Source organism: Pavona decussata, unplaced genomic scaffold, assembly GCF_977016875.1.
Source record: "Pavona decussata unplaced genomic scaffold, jaPavDecu1.1 SCAFFOLD_216, whole genome shotgun sequence".
In the NCBI taxonomy this organism is placed as follows: domain Eukaryota; kingdom Metazoa; phylum Cnidaria; class Anthozoa; order Scleractinia; family Agariciidae; genus Pavona; species Pavona decussata.
Genome location: NW_028145621.1, coordinates 96,478 through 118,500, shown reverse-complemented (window position 1 = coordinate 118,500; position 22,023 = coordinate 96,478). Strand labels below are relative to the sequence as shown.

General features: G+C 37.6%; 1 protein-coding gene across 1 annotated transcript in view; it reads left to right on the top strand.

The window, feature by feature from the left end:
* The window catches only part of LOC146459784 (adhesion G-protein coupled receptor V1-like), an 88,140-nt gene that overhangs the window by 5,647 nt on the left and 60,470 nt on the right, over positions 1-22,023 (top strand). The window contains exons 3-22 of the mRNA XM_085088928.1: positions 501-746; positions 2,122-2,226; positions 3,185-3,298; positions 3,921-4,790; positions 5,367-5,634; positions 7,005-7,298; positions 8,605-8,723; positions 9,082-9,165; positions 10,242-10,326; positions 11,436-11,530; positions 11,864-12,020; positions 12,484-12,686; positions 13,700-14,220; positions 15,387-15,619; positions 16,288-16,490; positions 17,765-17,936; positions 18,569-18,623; positions 19,423-19,558; positions 20,638-20,753; positions 21,346-21,471. Coding sequence (XP_084945054.1) covers positions 501-746; positions 2,122-2,226; positions 3,185-3,298; positions 3,921-4,790; positions 5,367-5,634; positions 7,005-7,298; positions 8,605-8,723; positions 9,082-9,165; positions 10,242-10,326; positions 11,436-11,530; positions 11,864-12,020; positions 12,484-12,686; positions 13,700-14,220; positions 15,387-15,619; positions 16,288-16,490; positions 17,765-17,936; positions 18,569-18,623; positions 19,423-19,558; positions 20,638-20,753; positions 21,346-21,471 — 4,202 coding nt within the window. The remainder of the gene's footprint in view (positions 1-500; positions 747-2,121; positions 2,227-3,184; positions 3,299-3,920; positions 4,791-5,366; positions 5,635-7,004; positions 7,299-8,604; positions 8,724-9,081; positions 9,166-10,241; positions 10,327-11,435; positions 11,531-11,863; positions 12,021-12,483; positions 12,687-13,699; positions 14,221-15,386; positions 15,620-16,287; positions 16,491-17,764; positions 17,937-18,568; positions 18,624-19,422; positions 19,559-20,637; positions 20,754-21,345; positions 21,472-22,023) is intronic.

The window sequence follows — 22,023 nt, the reverse complement described above, 5'->3', positions numbered from 1 at the left end:
ATGTACAATATTGTTAATATAGGCACCAACATGAATACTTTTCTATTTTTCGGTATCTGCTTTATAGTTTTAACGACAATTGAGCCGAATTGGTTTGTAAACAGTTGACGCTGCGCTTCCTTGCACTGTCACTCTCTTTCTAGTTAAATAAATAAAAATTTTACCTGTCATTATTATATTTTGTCTAATAAGATTGAAAGGCGTTTGTTAACATCAGAGAAAAAAGCTAGATTAACGATAAAACAGACTGTGATATGAATATAACAAGTGCTATAACAAATAAACTGCAGCTGAAACTAAGTTTTAATAATTTTATTGTTTAAACCAGAGATACTTTTTTAAAGTATGAAATAAAATAATCATTTGAATTAAAACAAAAGTCTTGTATAACTACTAACAGTGCATCATCATGTTGGAGGTGATGACATTGGTGACTACACGTATAAGGATTTTAAATCTATTCAAAAATCCTAACTTGTCATTTTTTATTAACATTATAGATATTAAATGCATCGACACGAGGAGATCTAGATGGCCCATCGCAGATCGCTAGATTTATACCCCCCAGTACCTCTGAGTCATGTACATTCACAATATTAAATGATGATATACCAGAGAGTAATGAAACATTTGTTGTTCAACTGACTTTGAGTGGAAGTGGATCATCGACAGTGGTACCACCTTCAGTGGCTTATTTGACGATACTAAGTAACGATGATGCATTTGGAATCATTGGTTTTAATGAGGTAAGAAAAGTTGGTTATTAATTTTAAAAGTGATTAGAAGTTTAGCCTTCAAGAAATGTTTTTCTTGCCGGCTGAGCTTGCAAAAAAAGCAAGAAATGAAGTTCTCACACGCTGAATGGGGGGCTGGGTACAAGTCAGGATATCAAATGTCACATTTGGTCAAATGTGATTCAGTTTTTGTTTTCTTGTCATACAAAGCAACCTCCCAGCCCCATGCCAGTCTGTCAGTGAGTTTGTAATCTTTGTGGAGTTGTGGAGTTGTCAATAAACGCTGTTACTTGTGTGGCAGACAAATGGCATTCAGTGTGTGAGAACGTACAAGTCATGTGCATTCTAAGTTTACGGAATGAAGAAGAATCTTGATGTCTTGCAACGCACAATGGACAGTATGCTTTAAATGTAAATACAAATTAAAGGTCAGTTTCTAAACAAATTTTAAAGTTCCCACCGTACAAGCTAAATCATGACTGTCTTGCTACAGTAGGTTAATTTTCAGTTTATTTCAAAACCATGGTCTTAACTTATTTTCTTGGACCTAACATTAATCGAATGACTTATACATGTACTTAATAATAATAATGATGATGATGGTGATGTTGATGATCATCATCATCATCATTATCATCAAGAAAAAATAATCATAAAGAAATTAGTGATATTTCTTCATTTTTAAAAAGGGATTTCTGAAAATGGCCTGCCAATAATTGGTTGCCATGGTAACATCAATTTAAAGTCAATCAACACTGACTACTAATTAGCAGTACATGTATTTCTGTGGTCTATACTCTTCTTTCACATGTACATGTAGATCATTAAATGATGTCATAAAAATTTCCAAAACTCAAGTGAGGCGAGTGTTTCGTTACCAAGTTTTGGACATTTTATGGCATCATTTTATGGTCTATAAGAGTATAGATCATACAGTTTGTTGTTGTTGTTATTTTAATTTACAACAACATGGAAAAGAACAAATGGAATTGGCTATTAATAGTTATTTTCCATTGAGAAAGTGGAAGTGTTTCATATGACATCATTTTTATTGTCTGTACTCGTAAGACTTATAGACAATAGCTACAGTACTAGCCAATCATTGCACACATTTTGACAGTAACTGTAAAATTTCATATTGATTTAAGTAGCTAATAATTAAAATAATCAATTTATATACATGTAGTTGTCATGAATATCAGTAACATGTGCGAGCAAGCCAAGAGTGGTTCACTCAGTTGATTGAGAAAGTTTTGTAGACCACTCATTATCCCATCTTGAGCACAGTCATACAGAAATCACTTGTAATAGATTAATTTTGCGTTTGCTATTAGTTACTGAATTATTGAGCACTGCTGTGACTTAATTATGTTTGATTTATATTCAGACTGGACCTCTTGAGGAGTATGAACCAACAGCACAAGGAGTAACAAGAGTCATTAAACTAAGCCGTAAAGGTGGACTGTTTGATAGAGTGCAAGTTTCCTGGAGAGTAAGTGTATTTACAGAGTCAATATATTGTACAGTAGTTCTTAGTTTAATAATAATATTATTATTGCTTGCACTTAACCAGAAGGACCTTATAAATAATTAAGATGACATAGCATAACAAAAAAATATGCATTGTGCAACATGCATGAAGGCCAATAGATGTTACAAGGTAAAATAATATTCTTTCCAGGCACTTACATGTATGTAATAAAATCATGTGCTGAAATAACTTACATGTAGAAACAAGGAATGGTCTTTGCAGCAGCAGATTCCAACATACAGTACCTGTATGCAGGCACAATGAGGTGGCAAATACAATGCACTGAAAATATTTCCATTGAAAGTACAGCTGTACAATGAGTTTTGAAACTGTTACAGTGATCATTATTTTATTGTCCTTGTCACAGTATTAAACTAGATACATGTACATGTGAATTTAAATATAATGTACTAGATGCTGCTGGAAAGAGTACCTTGAAATTGCTAACATGGCCAATTTGAAATACAATTATCTTTCAGTTAAAGTGGCAAACTTTAACAAGACATTACATTATACTCATGTGAAGTCAGCAAGTTTTACAACATTTGCGTGGAAATGGTCAAGTTTTTGCCCTACTGGTAGCTAATAGGCACAAGAGTTCAGAGTACAGTTTTGAGAAACTGAATTAGCCTTCACATGAACAATCAGCCTGAAGTTGGTGAAAACAGAATTTTATTTGTTATCGGACACATTTGATCGTGGCACAAGAGGCGTGGTGCTATACAACTACAGTTGTCCTGTAGACTAATAATATTACAGTAATATTATTAGTCTACAGGTGTACACTTTATGTTTACCAGTCAATAAAGAGGACTTTCAGCTGCAAGGCTGTGATCTTTATTGTATTTTAAAGGTGGACACTCAAAGTGGGAGCAGGGCATTTGTGAATTTTAGTTCATTTTTCTTCTTAACTGTGTAGGTTACGAATGGACCCAATAATGGAGCAGATGACTTCACAAGTACCAGTGGTGTAGTTATTTTTGAAGATGGTCAGAGCATGGCAAATCTTTCGATCCAAGTGAAGCCAGATAACGTAAGTATTTTAATTACCTCATTTCTATTTTGTTAGACCATTGCTTGGCTCAATCTCCTACATGTAGCTTTGCTGGGAAATTCTTTGGCCTTAACTAATGGCCACTTGGGGATATTTGAAAAGATGTTTAAGAAAATTATGACTTCACCAAGGCCTCATTCTTCTCCTACTGAGTTTACTAGAGGGACATCATGTACTGTAAATATAGTCTATACCTGTACAGTACTGTTCAAAAGTGGGAGGTGGCATGGTCCAGTGGGTTAGGGCACCGGACTTGGAATTCGGAGGCCGTGGGCTCAAGCCCCATCCTCCGCCATGCTTGTATAACAATGAAAAGTGCACCTACCCTGGCTAACACTGTGTGTTTTGTGTCATGATGTGTTTATTTGACCTAAACCAGTATATTTGACCAAAACCAGTATTAAATAGTTTTTACTTTTACATGTAATTTGTAAAAGTAGCTGCCTGCCTCCTTTAACTCTATACACTGTAGTTATTCCAGCTAGCCAGTCCTCCCTTCTCTTTTTTTGAATAACTAATTAAGGGTCACAACTGTAATCATGTGGCTGAATGGGAAAATAACATTTGACTGTGTTTGTTATTGCCTATTTTCTACCCACAGGTGGCAGAAGAGGAAGAAACATTCATTCTTACCCTAGAATCACCAACAGGAGGAGCAAAAGTCGACTCAAATGCTGATAAAATTACCATCAAAATACCTGCTAATGATGCTCCAATAAAATTTGCAGTTAATGAGATCTCACTCCCCGAAAATCAAACCACAGTTGAGATTGTTGTGTACCGTGGGCTTAAACCAGATGGCATCAATACTATTGGCCCTGTCAATGAAGTTACAACTGTGGAGTGGTATCTTGTGGCAGGAACTGCGATGGCAGGAAGTGATTATATTGATGATAGAGGCACACTGACTTTTCAAGCAGGCAAAACTAAACAGAACATAACTGTCACATTACGTAATGACGATGTCCCAGAGCAAGCAGAAAATTTTACTGTCCGGCTGGTGAATGCTAGTCAGAATGCTTATATCGAGCAACCAGGGGAAGCTACAGTTATTCTCCTACCGAACGATGACCAGCATGGGGTTATTGCATTTGACCAACATCCACGCGTTTTGGATGAAGATGGCGCAAGAACTGGCATGTTTTATGTGAATCGCAGTAAAGGAACTTTTGGTACTGTTACAGTTTCTTGGAAAATCTTTGGTGCTAATGCAAGTTCTGTGTTTGAAACAACATCTGCAATACTGAGTTTCCCTCCAGGGGAGAGTCGTTTGTCTATTGCAGTTACTGTTCGACATGATCCTGAACCAGAAGAAACTAAAGAGTTTTATGTACAGCTTTCTAATGTTACTGGTGGTGCAAGGCTTGAAAACACGCTGGCAGCACGAAAAGCTGACTTTTTTGTGCGTGACAGTGATGATGTTTATGGTGTTTTTGAATTTGCACCAGATGATCAACAGAGGATAAACATGGTATGTGTATGTTCTTTTCTCTTAATGAGTACGGTTTATATTAATAACAGAATTCTATTTTATTTTCTGGATCAAATCTTTGTCCTGTTCTTGTATGAAAACAATAATTATAATAAAACAAGGTTTGAGGTGTATAAAAGCATCAAATCTCATGTCCGGTTGAGTTCAATACCACGCAAGACCATCTTGTGTGGTATTGTATCCGACCAGAAGTGACATTTGACACTTTTATTCACCTCAAAATGTGATTTTCATACAAACAACATTCAACATTTGATCAGGCAATTAAAAAAAAATTGTTGTTAACTATTAATAGTTATTAATAATTATTCCCTATTCCCATCTGGGATTACAATGTATTCCTAGCCTGTGAACAGGCTCCCAATTATTGCACTTCAAGTGGGGTATAGGGTGAAAAGAAAATCGGCGAGTGGAGCGTACTATGGGGGCGAGAAAAAAAAGGAGGGCGCCCCCTCTCTGAGCTTAAATTTTGTCTTCCCCCTATACCCCACTTGGGAGCATGTTCACAGGCTATTATTTTCCTTGTGAATGCATTTTCTCTCTTTTGTCTCACAGGACAGTTCACCCCGTAAGCTACGTCTTAACATCACAAGGACAGGTGGTTTGATTGGGGATGTTTCTATCAATGTCAGCGTAGTGTACCAGCTGCCTGGGAGCAACAGTCCATCAAATGAAGTCACGCTGATAAACCCCCATGTTGTTACAAATATAGCTGATGGTTCAAAAAGTGCTCTTGTGGAAGTGGAGATTGCAAATAATGGATTCATCAGTCTTGGAGCTGCTTTTAAAGCTGAGTTGACAGATGTCAATTTACAGAGTGGAGGTACATGTAGTTAAAAAACTAAATAATTCATAATTTTTTGACTGTATGCATTTTTTCTGTCTCTGTTTTTACCTTGTTGGTACAGTGCTCTTTTGACAATTTATTAATACATGTACCTTAATTCAACTGTTTCATTCACTTTTAAATTGCCACTGGTGCCAAAAGCACTGGAAATGTAAATTAAGATTACCCAGACCAGACATGCATCAGGCATGAGTAGTACAATGTAGTCAGAGTTCCCATTAACACACACAGTTTTTGTTTATGGGGCAAAAACAACAACAACAACAACAACAACAACAACAAAATAATACTAATTACGGAAGCTTGCCTTTTTGAGCCAATGCTTCTAAGGGGTGCATGGAAGACCGGTTCAGTTACTACACTGTATCCACACATTTTTCAACCATCTTGGATGTCCCCAACTACAGTCAACTCTCGCCTTGCGGATACCTTGCTATTAGTGACACCCTGATAATACAAACAGCAGCTAAATCCCCAGCAAAAATTAAATTACAGAAGTTTGACTGAAATACATTCCCGCTATTACGGACTCTCGCTTAATTAAGGACACTAACTCGCGGTCTTGAGGATGTCAGCATGTACTTGGTGATCAGGTCTATACAAAAAAAGGCTATTCAGTGTTATTCAGTCATTACCAAGAAAATCAAGTCAGACTCCTTGAAAAAAAAAAATAAGTAAAATAAAACTGAACATACAGATGATCGCCCCAAAACACATCTCCTGTTCCAGATGAATGAGGAGGTGGCATGGTCCAGTAGTTTAGGGCACCAGACTTGAAATCTGGATTTCCCAGGTTCAAGCCCCGTTCCTGGCCACACCAGCTGGTTTGCCTCCTGGCAGTTGGGATTTTAATCTGAGTTGTTATGTTAAATTTGATTATTATTTGTTTCCTGTTATTTCTGAGTTGAATGCCTGTAGCTTTGGGTAGCTAATATATAAGTGCATTTCCACAATTTTTGTTTTTGAAAATTTATATTATTTACTACATGTAGATGTTTCAACCAAAAATCACATGAAATTCAAAACATCTCTCCATATATACAGTAATTATACATAGTTTTTTTTTTATGACATCAGATTGTCCAGTGACTGTTTCTCTGCTTTGCTCGGTCTGTAAATTCCCCCCCCCCCCCCCCCCAAAAAAAAAAAAAAAAAAAAAATGATACATGTACATGTATTCAGACGAAAGACCTCTGAAAAGCAAAAAGGACCCCCAATTTCCAGGAACTCCCAACCTGTACCCTTACATTCCAAAAAGCAGTCATGTGTGGTACTTTAACTAGTTTGTAGTTACATGTATACATTAATGTATTAATTTAAAGTCTTTGAAACATTCTTCCCAACAGCATCACCATTAACAAGCCAAGTGCCACCCAGATCACCCAGAATTGGTAACAGGTCTGCGGTCTTCCTCAACATAACAGCCAAAGATGCTAATGGGGAAATTGCATTTTCCACTGCGCATGAAGCTGTTTCAGTGCAGGAACCAGCAGGCCCTGCTTCAATGATTCTTTACTTGCCAGTCAAACGAAGGGGAACTGCAAACAGAGTTACTGTGTATTGGAATATAACTAGTGATAGTGCCACTTTCTTCCCCAATGACACTGGTCCACAAAGTGGCGAAGTTGTGTTTGAAGAAGGTATTTACAGTATGGGGTGTATTTTATAGATTTATATTCCTGGGCCCAGTTGTTCAAAGCCTGATTAAGCTAATCCTGGGTTAACGTGAACTTTGATTTGAGCTAATAATAATTTATTACTAATCAATGAAGAATTCAAAAATATAGTTTTGTTCCTCAGTTTTGCTACAGCTTGTTTCAAACTTGCTATTAAGAACATTTTTAGTGAGCAAGATCAAAACCTCAGTTAACTTTTAATCGAGATTAGCATTAATCGGCTTTCAAACAACGAGGTCCTAGCCAGCAGTATCAAATCTTCAGTTTCAGGAGAATTGATTATAATAAATTAATAGAAACTTTTAATTTGGTAAACGGCTAATTAGTTGCAATAATTGTTGAGAGATGTATCTGACTCGTACATGCATACGCAAAACTGCTCGTCCCACACTCTATCACTGTCTCAACCCCCTCCCCTAACAACCTCGTTCCCTGGGTCTCTCCTCTTCTCCCAATACAATTTGGCCTAATAATTTATTTGCTACCTGGACTAGCTAAAAAAGTGCAAAAGATAGATGTAGAACAACAACACTGAATTGTAGGGGGAGGGGGGGGATGGGGTTGCAGGAAATGTTGACTTGGGCCAATATTTACATGTACTCTTGAGGGGACTGGGTTTTTGGTGATTGTGGCTCATCAATTAAATTAGAACTACACTGGAGCTTAGTATTATGCATATCTGAAAACGGGTTTTAGGATCTTGCAAGATCTTCCTCTTGACTAGAAATTCTTATGAAGCATCATGTAAGTTATTTTGAGGAATCTTAATTCAGTATATACAGTAACTTGCAAGGAGGGTAGTACCAGGACCTAGGAGGAACAACAGACATTGTTGTCAAAGGGGCACCGTCGCAGACTGAGACATTTTGCTGTATTTTGTTCAGAGCTTCTCAGTTGTAACATATATTAACATTTTGTCTAACATGAAATTGTTTATAGAGTATTGGGAGGAAGAGAACAAACTATAACCGTTGTTTCTCCAAAATACACAGTACATTCATGTACATTTGTACAAGTTTTAATCTATTACCATCCAAGGCATTTGCAGCAAAAGGTATATGTAACAAATACTACAGTTAGTAGCTTATGTATACTGAGCTCATAGGGCAATTGTTAACAATACTGAAGCACCATTTTAACATTTCTATTGATACGAAATATGTTTTTACTCTATTCAAAGGCTCAGTAAAAATAGATGGCACTACCCGTTTAAGTTAAGTACTGCACATGACTATATTTACAGAACTACATGTTGATTTTTTCAAAAAAGGTCAAGATGAGGTGAACATTACAATTGAAATAAAAGCAGATGATACTCCTGAAGTGGCAGAGATCTTCACTGTCAATCTTGTCAATGTATCTGGTATGGACAGACTTCAAACAGGAGCTGTAAGTACAATGTATTCTTGCTAATTTATTATATCTCTCAATTAGTACATGCAATTTTGCAGGCCCTATTTCACTATAAGGCCTGTAAAATTTCCCTTGACTTCAACTACAGTGTAGTTTCCTTTCCCATGCGCCCGATTAACGTCAGAGATATATTAAATATCTTACTAACCTTGTTTTCTCGGATCCTTGTTTTTTCCCATTGATTTATGGCCCTCGTGCATCATGCTTGGGCCATATTCTGGTAGCTTCAAAAACCCGTTGTCAGGAATTTTAGCAATGGTTACAGTGTGTATTCTCATTCAGGAATACAGCCAAATCAAACACTCCATAAAGTGTTTTATTTCTTTTTTCCCAGAACAAAGCAAAGGTGACAATTGAAGAGAATGACAATCCTGGAGGAACATTTGAGTTCAAGAACACCACAGCTGTTGTTTTACAGGTTGAATACATTAAATTAAATTGTTATGTATAAGCTCATAATTATGGTAGAATGCAAGCATGTGGAAGGCCCAACACAATCCATGTGAAGTTTAATGCCATTGCGTGACTGGCCTGGGAAATAATTATTGGTTTCAATCTAACCTACATGCAAATGCCCCCCCTCCCCCCCTCCCAAAAAAAAAATGGAACAATAAACATCAACAACATCAGTGTCATAATGTTCTTCCCACAACTGCAGTGAGTAATGACCACTGCAGTTGTGGGAAGAACGATGACACTCATGACTGCATTCTGTCTGACGTGAGATTTTACCTCATCTGGGGGTCCTTGGAATTGATGCCTACAGTAAGCTGTTACAAGTAAACCTCTCTAAAACAGTTATCATATTGTAGTAACTACCTAAAATTTAAGTTACTGTTGCTACATGTACATTTGGATTTACATGTAAAACTTGAAACTGTTAGTTCTTGGAGATCTTGAGATTGATCAGTTGATCGGTTGGTTAGCCCATGACATTTCTGGACTAGCTGTGGGTCATCGAAATGATTGTGTTTGATGTAGAAACAATTCACTCCTAATACAGATTTGAGTCAAGATTGTATGAGACAACATTGATTGAATCGTGGGATACGTATCTGGCATCCCCCAACTTGGCAAAGATCAAGATGCCTGGTGACATCAAATGCACTCCCTAATCTTTGATTATTGCTAGTTTGTATGGATTATTCATGCATGAAGGGAGGAAATCCTCAGTGTTACAATGTACTTAAAGTTCTGATTTAGTTCGCAGTGAATGGAATTTCTGTGAAACTATATATTCTGTTCAGAAAATATCATCCATACTCCACCTCTGTAGAAACCAGTTTAGCTTCATACAGTTTTCATACAAAATCTGGAGTAGATAGCACCTCCTTTTGGAATTTCCAATGACCTTTTGTGGGAGAGTTGTGGATATTTTCTGGAAACACACATTCTACATGTTTTTGTTGTGTGCATGATACATGCACATAGCATTACACAGATCTCAAAACAGGTGGTGCACACTCACTTGTCTTTTTTCTTCTTTTTCTTCAGGAGGGTGACATTTTTAATGTTGTTATTGTCCGACAAGGCAGTGCCTTAGGCATCCGCTGGGTTTTTTATGAGATAGTACCATCTGGTAAGAGCTATTTAAAATAATTATTGACTTCTCGTTTTTTGTTACCTGATCTAATCTTAACGAAATTACATTGATGTAAGTACACTAATTTTGCATCCAAAAATAATGACATGTTAGTAGTGAATTTTACTATTACATGTTATTTTGGATGCAAAATAAGCGTACTTACATCAGTGTTGGCCACTACAGACTCACATTCCTACCAGTGAACTCTGACCTACCTATTCAAATTGGTCCCAGCTTAATTTCTGGAAACTTCCTATAGTGTAGTGTGTTTCTTTAAATATTAAAAAAATAAAACTCAATTAGAAATTTGCATATGCCACACATTGACATTTCAATCCTAGCAGTTTGCAGGATGTTTGTCCCATGAACCTAGCTAGTAGCCAGTGGTAGAGAATCCGAACTAGTAATCGGAAGGTCTTAGGTTCGACTCCTGATAGGAGCACCTGGATTTCTTTTTTTCCGAGTATGCCTGTTTCAAGTACTGAATAATACATCTTAATTTCTCAAAACTGAATTAAAATAAATATTCAAAGTCTGGCATCTTCACAGGTTCTGATAGGGTTAAAACTGACCCACCGGACTATTCTATGTTGCCTCCTGGATACATTTATATTGGACAATAATTATTATTACAAAGTAATAATGGCAGTTGTTTTGTATTAGTCATTTAATGTTGGCCACTACAAGCCACTATAATGTTGCATAACTCTGAAAATATCTTTTAATTTGTAACAGTAAAATACATACAGTGCATACAAAAAGTAGTTTTCTCAAGCTTTGTTTTTTTTTTCTGGTCAAAACTTGTATGAGAGTGCATTGCCTAAGGGCAGGCCCAGTCCCTATGGACGGTAATTGGTCATACTTTCCTCGATTTTTCCCTGTCCTGTGCTACTCTCTTTAATTGTTGGTAACAGAGTTTGTCCTGAGCTTTTCAAGCATTTGAGCTTGTCAAGCCCTTGAATGTTACTTCTTCAATAACTACTATACTTATATACTGAAACAGTTATTATTTTTGCTTTCACTGCACAATTCTGCAAGAGAAGTTATCATTTGATGTGGTGTAAAATACAGATATTACATGTACATTAAATTCTGTGTTCCAGGAGACTTTTTTGGTGAGTCCAAAGCTGTTAAATTCCAACCTGGTGAACGAGAAAAGACTTTTCCTGTCGTTGCTCTTGATGACAACATTCCAGAGGTAAGTGCAACATTGGCACAGTCACGCTATTTTACGCAATGTTTAAAAAAACGAGCAGGAGTGTTTTATGATGCTGCGAGTTTTTTGGATGGCTTCAAAAACATTCCTGGAAAAGTGTGTGTCAATAGAGTTCATAACAATTATGCTTTTGTGAACGTTGGAAATAAGCATACGAGAAAAACACCGCACACTAATGAGGAGTGTTTTATCAGCTGATAAGACACCACATACTAATAAGGAGGAGCACGCAGCACTCTATCTTCTGTTAGGAACCGCTAGGTTCTATTCTGTATGAGCTATGCGTAAGTCAATATTATTTGCTGTTCTTTGTAGATTGATGAGACGTTTTGGCTAAGGCTTTCTAGTACAGGCCCACCAGCACAGCAAGGGGTTCTAGGGAACAAGACGGCAATTCACATCACCATCAAGGAGAATGAAGATCCTTATGGGGTGGTTGGGTTTAAGTCTTCAAACATCATCAAAATAATTGGTAAATTCTTATTTGATAATTAATGTTTCACCAGCATTAAAAGCTAAGAACCTCAAAGTATATTGCTCAAACAGTCTATGAACGATTTTTGTTTTTTATTGTAACACAACAAGATGCATAATGAACAAAGTCAACTAATGACAATGAAAGATGAAAGATGAAAATTGATTACGCCCCTATCCAATGTTAATGTTAACTTCGGTATTTGCTTACATATGTATACTTTTGGGGTCATTATTTCGTTGCTTCATTTCGTAATTGTCTGCTTTAAATCCGTTTCTAATCTTGTATGTAATTGTTTGCTTTTCAATAGTTAAGCAACAAGAAGCCACTTTCCGATCTTTGTACTTGTGGTCTGGCCATCTCTCCTGTTATTGTGTCCTATCTTTGTGTATTAAGTGTTTCATTGCTTGTCTGAATTGAAACTTTGTGAATTACACTAACATTAAAGTTGTCATCATAGGTGAATCCAAACTCAGCACTGAGAGTGCCAGCTTTGAAGTTTTCCGTGAGAAAGGAACTTTTGGTAGGGTTTCTGTTTTCTGGAATGTCACTTCCAGCAGTGGTGCTGACCCAGCACTTGATGTCTCTCCAGTTTCGGGCTTTGTTACCTTCTCGCCAAATGAAAGGTCCACTTTTATAAACATTACCTCTCTACCAGACAAGGTGAGGGACACTAAGTGTAATTGAATACCATTTACAGTGGAATCCAACCAATGCACCCACCTCACGTGTTAACCCTTTTAGTCCACTATCAACATTCACATTCTCTCCACCTTGCCATATTTATTTCTGACGATTCTAGTTGGGAGAGTTAACGTAAAGTGGACGCTTACAGGAGGTAGTCATCACTTACAAAAGGTGGTCGCACATCGGGGTTGAAAATAAAATAATAAATTTTGAGATCAAGTGATCTGACGTCCTCTAGGAGTGCCTGAAAGGAAGGCTTTGAATTATTCCCACTCCTTCAAAATGTTGACAAAAAATTTGGTCTTGGTGACCTGAGAGTGGCCAAAAATTACCAGCCTTGGAACTGAACCTAAACAGGTACTCACCAAATGGAAACTGAAGGTTGCTTTACATTGGCATTATACATTGTTGTAAAGTTAATGTAATGGTGTATTTTCGACTTAAATTTGAGAATACAGTTGTTATTTCCTTTCGGTAGTTTTGATAGATATTTCCAGATTTTTTGACATTTTCCTGTTGTTCAAAGATTAGAGTTATGTGCTATGGGCAGGTTCACCTACTTCCTTTAACCTTGGCTTGGGCCTCCTCGAAGGTTGAAATCAAGGCAAAATACTTTTAAAAGCATTTTATCAACCTGATTGGTTTTCGTTTTTATATAATTCCTTAGAACAGTTGTGTTGTTCTTCCCTGTTGGTGTAGTTTGGCAAAACCAATTCTTATTTCTGGTAGGGACCATCTGGCCTAGGTTGAATTACAGTCAGTCGTAAACGTGTTTACAGCACACTATAAAGTAAGGCGTGATTTGAGTGATAATTGTAGAATTGTTGTAGAATTGATGAAGAGCAGTTGGTGTAGAGAAGAACCAGTTTCTTGAAGAATAAAGAAGACCTACAAAGATTCCTGTTATGAGCAAGTCTCTCAACAACATGCGCACTTACATAAATAATAATGACTCTCACAACTGATAATGCGGTCTTTTTATCTTTCAGATTCCAGAAGGCAATGAATCTTTCACAATCCGTCTAAACAACGTCTCAAGCATTGCCAGGTTCGGTGACCAGTCACTGCGTAAAGCCACCCTAATTGTCACCAAAAATGATGACCCAGTCTATTTCGCTCAGCCTACACTGGTTAGAGTGAGAGAGGGCCAGTATGCAAATTTGACCATTCAACGTGGAGGCGATGGCAACAGTGTCATCGACGTTTCTTATGAAACCGTTGATGGCACTGCCAGATCACCAGGAGACTACCAGGCGAAGACAGGACAAGTGAGATTTAACATTGGAGAGTTTAAAAGGAACATTTCGATTTGGGTGATGAATGATAGCACACCCGAGGGAGTGGAGACATTCAAGGTCAATCTTACAAATTCTACAGGGGACACTGTCCTTTATGGGGACACGTCTGCCACTGTGTCTATATTTAGCAGTGATGGTGGAACAGGAACTTTCCAGTTTGCTACTGATTCACTTAACAAGACGACAGCAGAGAGTTCTTCTGTAGCCTTCACGTAAGGACGATTTCCTGTGTTTTCCCAATCCTAGATCTTAATTTAAACATACAGAGTTGCAATTTGGCAATTTATTTTCATAAATGTGATTAAACTTATCTGTGCAACACTTTTAAGGAAAGCTTCTGCAGGTTTTATTAACAATTATCCTGCAATATCGCTTGATACTTAGCCGACGAGGCCGTGGGCCAAGTTGGCTAAAGTCAGGGAATATTCCGCAAGATTGAGCAGGATAATTGTTTTATTATTCAACACATTGATAACAAAGTACAGTTTTCTTGCAGAAAAGCTGGAGACGATCTTTTTGTTTGCCACTTTTCTCCCTGACACACGAAATTACGTATGTCGCGGGATATCTGTTGACTACGGACGATGAATATCGAGTGCACCGGGACCTTATTTGGGCAGTGTTACAATGTGTGGAATTATAAAATTAGATAAAAGCGTAATGGAGCTATGAGTTAAAAATGGAACCTAACTCTAATAGGTTGTTAAAGAGAGCAGTCTGCTGAACTTCAACAGATGAACAGCTTCTGGGGGAAAGTTACGCGAACATCTGTAAACAAACGGACAGAAGAAACTAATTCTTTAGCTAACATTTAAACTTTAATTGTGAGAAACACCAAAATGACAGAAAGGCCAGTAACCTCTGAGAGTTTATTAAGAAGTGTGAGATAAAATTTGCATTTGCTATCAAATGTTATTTTTTCCAAATTGAAGAGTGTGTGAAGAAAGTTCGGATTGAAGCTCTTGATAAAAATACTTGAAGAAAGAAATAGCAATCCTGCATTTGCGTAGTTGTCGTGGTATTTTGCACAACATCTTAGCATTTCACAATTCTTGTTCATTTTATCGGTTTGTGGAAAACTAATGTTCTGTAACCACTGATCTGTAGCTGCTGGTGTGATGTTTGTGCTGGTGCCGGTGTCGTTTTAATGCATTTGTTGGGGTCACCTCACAGTTCTTAGAATGGCTCTTAACAGAAACGATGGACCCTCACCCTGAAACAACAGGGTTGTGTGATATAAAGGTCCAACAACATTGGAGTTCCTAAAGAGCTGCATAGTATCTGCATTTGCTCCGATTACATTTCATGAACCTTAATAACTAACGACTTAATAACTAACGTTTTGGAAGTTTATACTGATGTATTTTTTTTCCTTAAGTGTTGACAGAAAAGCTCCCCTGTTTGGTGAAGTCAGGGTGTACTGGCAAGTTGTGCGTTCATTTCCCAATGGCAGTACGTCAGAGCTCTTACCAGGACAAGAGTTTACAACAGTTGTTGGCTATGTGTCATTCCCTGATGGCTCATCGTCTCGAGGTGTAACATTGAGACCAATCGAAGATGGTATTGCTGAGCAAGATGAATCATTTCAACTTCACCTCATAAATGCAACAGGTAACTTTGCCAGATAAAGTTGCGGACTAAACTGCTAAGTTGTTTTTTCTTGGAGGTCGTTTTGGTAATGAATCAACCAATTGCAAAGTAAAAGGGAAGTCGATCAGCCGCAATCTTCTGTTTCAAGTAATCTTTCCCCTCTTCCCCCAAGAAAAAGAAGCAGTACCTTCTAATGGGTTTTCACTTCAAAGAACTACAGTAAGCAGTCCACGTTGTAATTCAAATTAAATTATTTGCCTGTCGACATCGTGTGCTGGTGAATCCCAAAGGAAGTATTGAGTATTTATGGTCAAAAGATGTGAGATTGACAAACAATTCATGAACTGCAAATTTATGTTTTTTGGACTCTGAATCCTTGTGTTAGGACACTAACTCTTTGGGGTTGGCCTCTTTGGCCTGTCTCTAAAGACTGCTCAAAACCTTTTTCAACCGACATGAAAAAGAACCAGTGCCAGAAGCAAAACGATTCCATAGCATTTAACCAGTGTCAGCTAATGACATTTATTCCAACACATAAAAAGTAAACTAAATATGTATGTACATACTTCGACGTTAGTATGGACGTTAAACTTATCTACAAGTCTCTCAAAAGGTTTAATGTACCAGTCTATTCTCATATAATTTGAGATATACAGTGAGATGTCTTCAACGTTGTTTAATATTTGCAGGAATTAATACTGGAGAGGATGGGACAATAGGCAGTCCATCAAAAGCGTATCTCAAAATCTCCGCCAACGATGATCCAAATGGGCTCTTAAAATTTTCAGTTGGCTCAGTCGAGATCCCAGAAGACTTCATTCCCGGAATGGAAGCTACCACAGTCAAGAATCTGACAGTGTTAAGGAACCAAGGCACATGGGGAACTGTCAGGGTAGGGATAGAACACGTTTTATAAGTAAGGAAAGGAAAAAAGTGGCCAGAAGAGAAACTCAAGATTGGAGAAGGAAACGAAAACTGTGATTGATTCCTTTTTTGACGAGAGAGATAAGCCAAATGTTGCTTTTGCTATTGATCCAACTAAGGCCGCTTTCTATTAAAGAGAATTGACTGGATAGAATGGACTTTTCACAAACGGAGTGCGCCATTTTGAAGGTTGGATTTCACAAAATTCTACGAAATTGCAGGAATCAGGGAAATGTGAGTCATTTTGAAGAAATTTGAAGAACTGGCGCGTGTAACTAATCCGTTAAAGTGGTGCATTCCGTCCGGGAAATGATAGGTCTGGCCAGCCAGTTCTGACAAATGGAAATCGTCCTAAAACACGGATAGGCCCAACTTAAAGAGAGCTTTCGTTTCTTACCTTTTGTTCATTGAGAGTGAAATATACCCCCTCTTGGTTATGTATTTCCACAACAAGAAAATAGATTTACAGTATCAGTAATTGCTTCAAGGTCATGAACATGTACAAAGATATAGGCTTGTGCATTATGTAATCCTCACGATTGGTCACAGAACTGAACGTGAAATTGTGGACAGTGGCGGGACTTGTTACTGTACGGACAAACTGTACAGTGCCGAATTTAAGCCCTGGGATTATATTATTTCAAAGAACTTTTTAGTTTTTTTTTTTCGGATGGGCTTACTTCCTTGGGGATCTCATTATTGAGGGAATATTGCGTTTCAAACTTGGTTGGCCTTGACGAAGTACAGAGCTAACGGCTTACAACAACGAATCCTAGCAGTCCATTGGGTTATACACATTAGGGTGGGGTGGGTAGGGGGTTATAACGGGAAGGATATTTTCAGCTGAGATTTATGGGGATTATATTCAGAATTTTTGGTAGTTTACCTGTCACATAAAAGTCGCACTTTGACCCTAAGTGGCCCACACGGCCGGCGCTTAATCCGGTTTCTGTAGTATAAAACAACTAGGAGTATTACTTCTACCCCTGGATGGGATGCCAGTCCATCGCGGGGTAACCCCAGCAGTTTTTTCACCTGTACCCATTTATACACCTGGGTGAAGAGAGACAACGTGGACATCCGCAGTCAGAGATGAATGATACTAGCTTCTGTGCACTTTGAGGATTATTGTTAACAAAACTGAAGCATTTTATGTTTACATCCACACAAACATATTTTTTGGCTATTCAAATGGACACTAAAATAGGTGACAAAACATGCCAATTTTTGTTCTGCTTGCAGGTCGCGTGGGAGGTTCGCACTCCTCAAGAATCTCAAGAGTCCGTTCCCAGATCGGCTACAGCTTACGATTTGTTCTTACTTGGCTCTGTGATGCCAGGAGTGAAGAGTATGCCTGCTTGGAGGAGACCCAGCACCCAGACATATGTGTACTGCTTTGATGGAACCAACAATGGTACGATTGCGTCTGTTTTGACGAACGGTTTCTTAAATAGTGACCTGTCTTGAGTAACCTTCATTCAATTGAATAAGATTAGCCTTTTCAATTAGTTACAGTGCTGTAACTAGCTTAGACGTATAGGTATGTAATAAGAGCTGAATAATGACAGTTTGGAAGGTCGCATTCAGGACCTCGTCACGTTAGGTATTTCTGGGCATAGTCCATGCATCATTGATTCCCTGTGCAACGTTCAGATACAAGAACCATGACTTCATATAATACTATTTTCTTAACATTCTTTAAACCTCTGGCTATTTAAACTGAAAAGCAAGATATTTGAAGGAAATTTTATTTAAATTTTCTTTACTTATACCCTATTCTACTTGATGTTCTCCACTGATTCAGCTATCCAGAATAAGCGTTGTTCTCTCAAGTGACACAACAGTAAGTTCAAGCAAGGTTCACCGCGCTTGCTTATGCTTGAATGGGGCACGTTTTCGTAGCGAAAAAAAGGTCTCTTGTGGCTTTACTTGCATCGGGCTTGTTTTTAAGGCAAAATGAGGGCTCTTGTGCTTATGTTGCTTGTGATAGTGAAGCTTTATATTTTGTTTGGCGCTGTTGAAACTGGATATTTCATTCTTTTGCAGAATCGTTCGTCGAGGTTTCCGGTGTAACTGGTTTAGAATCCACATTTAGTGTGAGGTAAGTGGTGGATTGGCTTTCTTTTCATTTTAAAGAAATTTCAAATACGATCACTAAAAATACTTTTTCCAAAAGTATTAGAGAGTTAGTTTCTAAAGAATCTGTGGTGCTGCTTCGGTGGGGAGTGAAAATGAATGTTTGGTTTTATCAGCAGTTGATAAGGTAATTTAGCCACCTTAAAGAGATTGGAGTGCTGACGTTTCGAGCGGTAGCCGTTCGTCAGAATCACCATCCATCCAAGTTACTTGAAGACTTAACGACGTAGTTTTGTTCATGTTATTGGATTGGAGGTGTTAGACGACTTTAAAGTAAGTGAAAGAAATGAAACTCACAAAGGACTATTTCAGTTTGCTTTACTCACAAGAAACGTACAGAACTGATTGCACGGGGAAGCTGTTGCTATTTACCAAAAGCCATGCACCCAGGGTTACTTCAGGGCTTTGTTTTCAAGCTACTGGTAAATATGAGCCACTAAAAAGCTCTCCATATTTTAGAAGGTTAAATCTCCAAGTTGTCTGGTTAGGGTTGCAAATAAAGTGTGCTATCAGTTTGTCTTTCTTGGAGTTCATTACTTGGGTGCGTTTTGGCGGGAAACACAGTAGTACAGTTGTGGAGGCCATTTCCGAATTGTGTGAACCTCATTATGAAAGCGAGGCTAAGTGCGTAGTTTTTGTTATGAAATTAGTTGGCAATCAACTAATTTTCCTTTTTTAGCCTCGCTTCCGTAATGAGGTTCAAAGCAACTCGAAAATAGCCAATTGAGAAAGCGATTAACTGTTTCACAACTTTTTGTTATTAGGTTGTGGGTGAATGTTACCAGAGGGAAATATGGATACGTTTTGGCTAGTGTAGCTGGAAATACGGTTAACTTTGCTTTGTCACTAAACACGACTGGTTCACATACTATGGCAACCTTCTTTTACTTGAGAAATGAGGTATGTGGAAGATTGCAGTCTAATCATTCTTACGTAGATTATATTTATATAAATTATATGACAATGGCAGTTAATCTTTCCAAAACATTTTAATGGCGACAATCTGGATGTAATGTTCCGTGGATTAACTTACCATTTCGGAGGTTTTGCGTGTTTTATTATTTTATATAAATTTTTGCTCATTATTTTCACTTTCTCAAACATTTCTACTTTCTCTTCTATTCTAAGTGGCAGGAACTCATTACAAATATATTAATCTCACTTGTTTTCATCACAAGTCGCTTAAAACATCTTTTAGAATAAACAGCGGTAAAGAGGAGATGATCTTCCGCTGTCACTTCTACTGTTTCCTTGGTCATTTTTAAAGGGGCACTGTCACAGTGATTTTGCTGTATTTTGGTCAAAACGGCCAAACATTTGACAAAGTAACGTTTTTCTCCTAGCAAGAGCAAACCAAAATACATTTGGCTTATTTCTTCAAGTTGCAATCCACTTCCATCCTAGCCATCTGCAGCCAAACATAATTAATAGTAGTAGTTTCTGTGCACTACTAGGGTTATTCAAACAAATCTAAACCATTATTGTGACGATTCCATTGAAGCCAATGTGTTTTTTGGCTATTCATAGTGACACCTCTAAGTCATTTTTATAGTCTGTCAAACTGTTGAAACGCCTATGATAGTACAGAAAATAGGTCTCGCCAATTAGTTGCAACTCGTTAATTTTTCGAATATTTCTTCTTTTTTGTATGTGCGTATTACTCGTGATTTCTCTACCTCCCCTAAATTTTATTTGTTCTGTCTTTGTTTGTAATAACTGTAATATTAATTTTATCCTTAAACAGTTGGAAGTCTGGCCTGCCTAGATTAGCTCTCGGCCAGTCTCTCTTTTTAGCTAAATTTTTGAATTTTTGAATAAACTTGAAACTTGAAACTGCCATGCATGAGCATGTTGCTTTCCAACTCAGACTGTAAGCCGTGCACCTTTTTTTATATCTCTCGATTTCTTACTTTGTTGTATTCGTTATATATTATAAATTATGATAAATTATAGTTACAGACCGTTGTTTTTTTCCTCAGACTGACATAAACTTTGGAAAGGACATAGCGGATGGTAACTGGCATTTTATAGTTTTCACAGTGGGCGCAAATAAAGTTCAGTTTTATTTAGATGGAGATCCAATTGGCAGTGCGCGGTAAGGCTTTTAAGTGTGAAATGTTTTCTTTTACTAACTTTTCTCCTTTTTCGCGTATCTTCATCTTTTTTTCTCTATCATAGCAAACTGTAATAGTTATGATTTCCAAAAAGGGGTAGAAGAACAAGACATTTCGACGATTCCAACTCAATACTTGTATATATCATGATTGTACTTTATAAATTTTGGTACTTTTATTCCTCCCGTTTTTGCGAGTACCTTTCTTTACATTTATTTTTGGCTAGTTTTAATTATTTAATTATTTAGTTGTTTATAGGCTGCCGTCTAATTTGCTATCGACCTGTAATGTATGAAACAGTGTAACCAATTTTTTTTCTACCCGCCTATATGCGGGTAGTCTTCGTCTCTACAATATGAAAAAAGAACTTTTTAAAAAAACGATGATGGCGGTGGTGGTGATGATGATGATATGTCACGTTAAGACCCTGTATGTTTTACATTTCATATTGACGACATGGAGTCGTCCAAAAGTCATTTTCTTCTATCGCGTTCGTTTTCTCTCATTAGAATTCTTCTTTTTGTTGCTGCAAAAAATAATTTAGCCTCATCATTTTCCCATTTTTTTTTTCAGGTCCATTCCCTCGGGATCGTTCAGCCCTGCTGCTATTTACCGAGTAGGAAAAAGTCGAAGTTCAGACCCACAGTTCAGTGGGTGCATTCAGGACATTACTTTATACCCACAAGTTCTTGATAAGGAGTAGGTTTTGTCAACCTTTTAAGTTATTCTGCACTCCAGAAAGTGTGAAAAGACTGGTACGAGTAAAAGATGGTGACTGGTACATTTACCCATAATTCTTAGCGTTCGGAAACCCTGAAAATGCTCATAAAAACGCACAGAAAAATTCTTAAAACGTCAAACCTAGCATTCACATTGTTGTTAGTACAGGGACGATTTTCGCCAAAAATAGGGCTTTCTAATTAACAATTAGATTATGAGCTCGAGATTTCTATCGCGTGATAGCTGATGAGGGCGCAGCCCGAATCAGCTATCACGCATAGAAATCGAGAGCGAATAATCTAATTGTTTTAGTATAAATCTACTAGTCGCTCAAAACTTAACAAGTAAATTAATTATATCCTCATCGCAGACACTTCGAAAACGCGACGAAGCGGCCGCCATTTTGTTGAAAACCGCTACTCACTATCTATCACAGAATAGATAGCGAGTAGCGTAGCCAATCAGAGAACGGCATTCGTGATAGAACGCTAGTAGATTTATACTAATGCCTAATAGCTGTGTTAGGTTCGC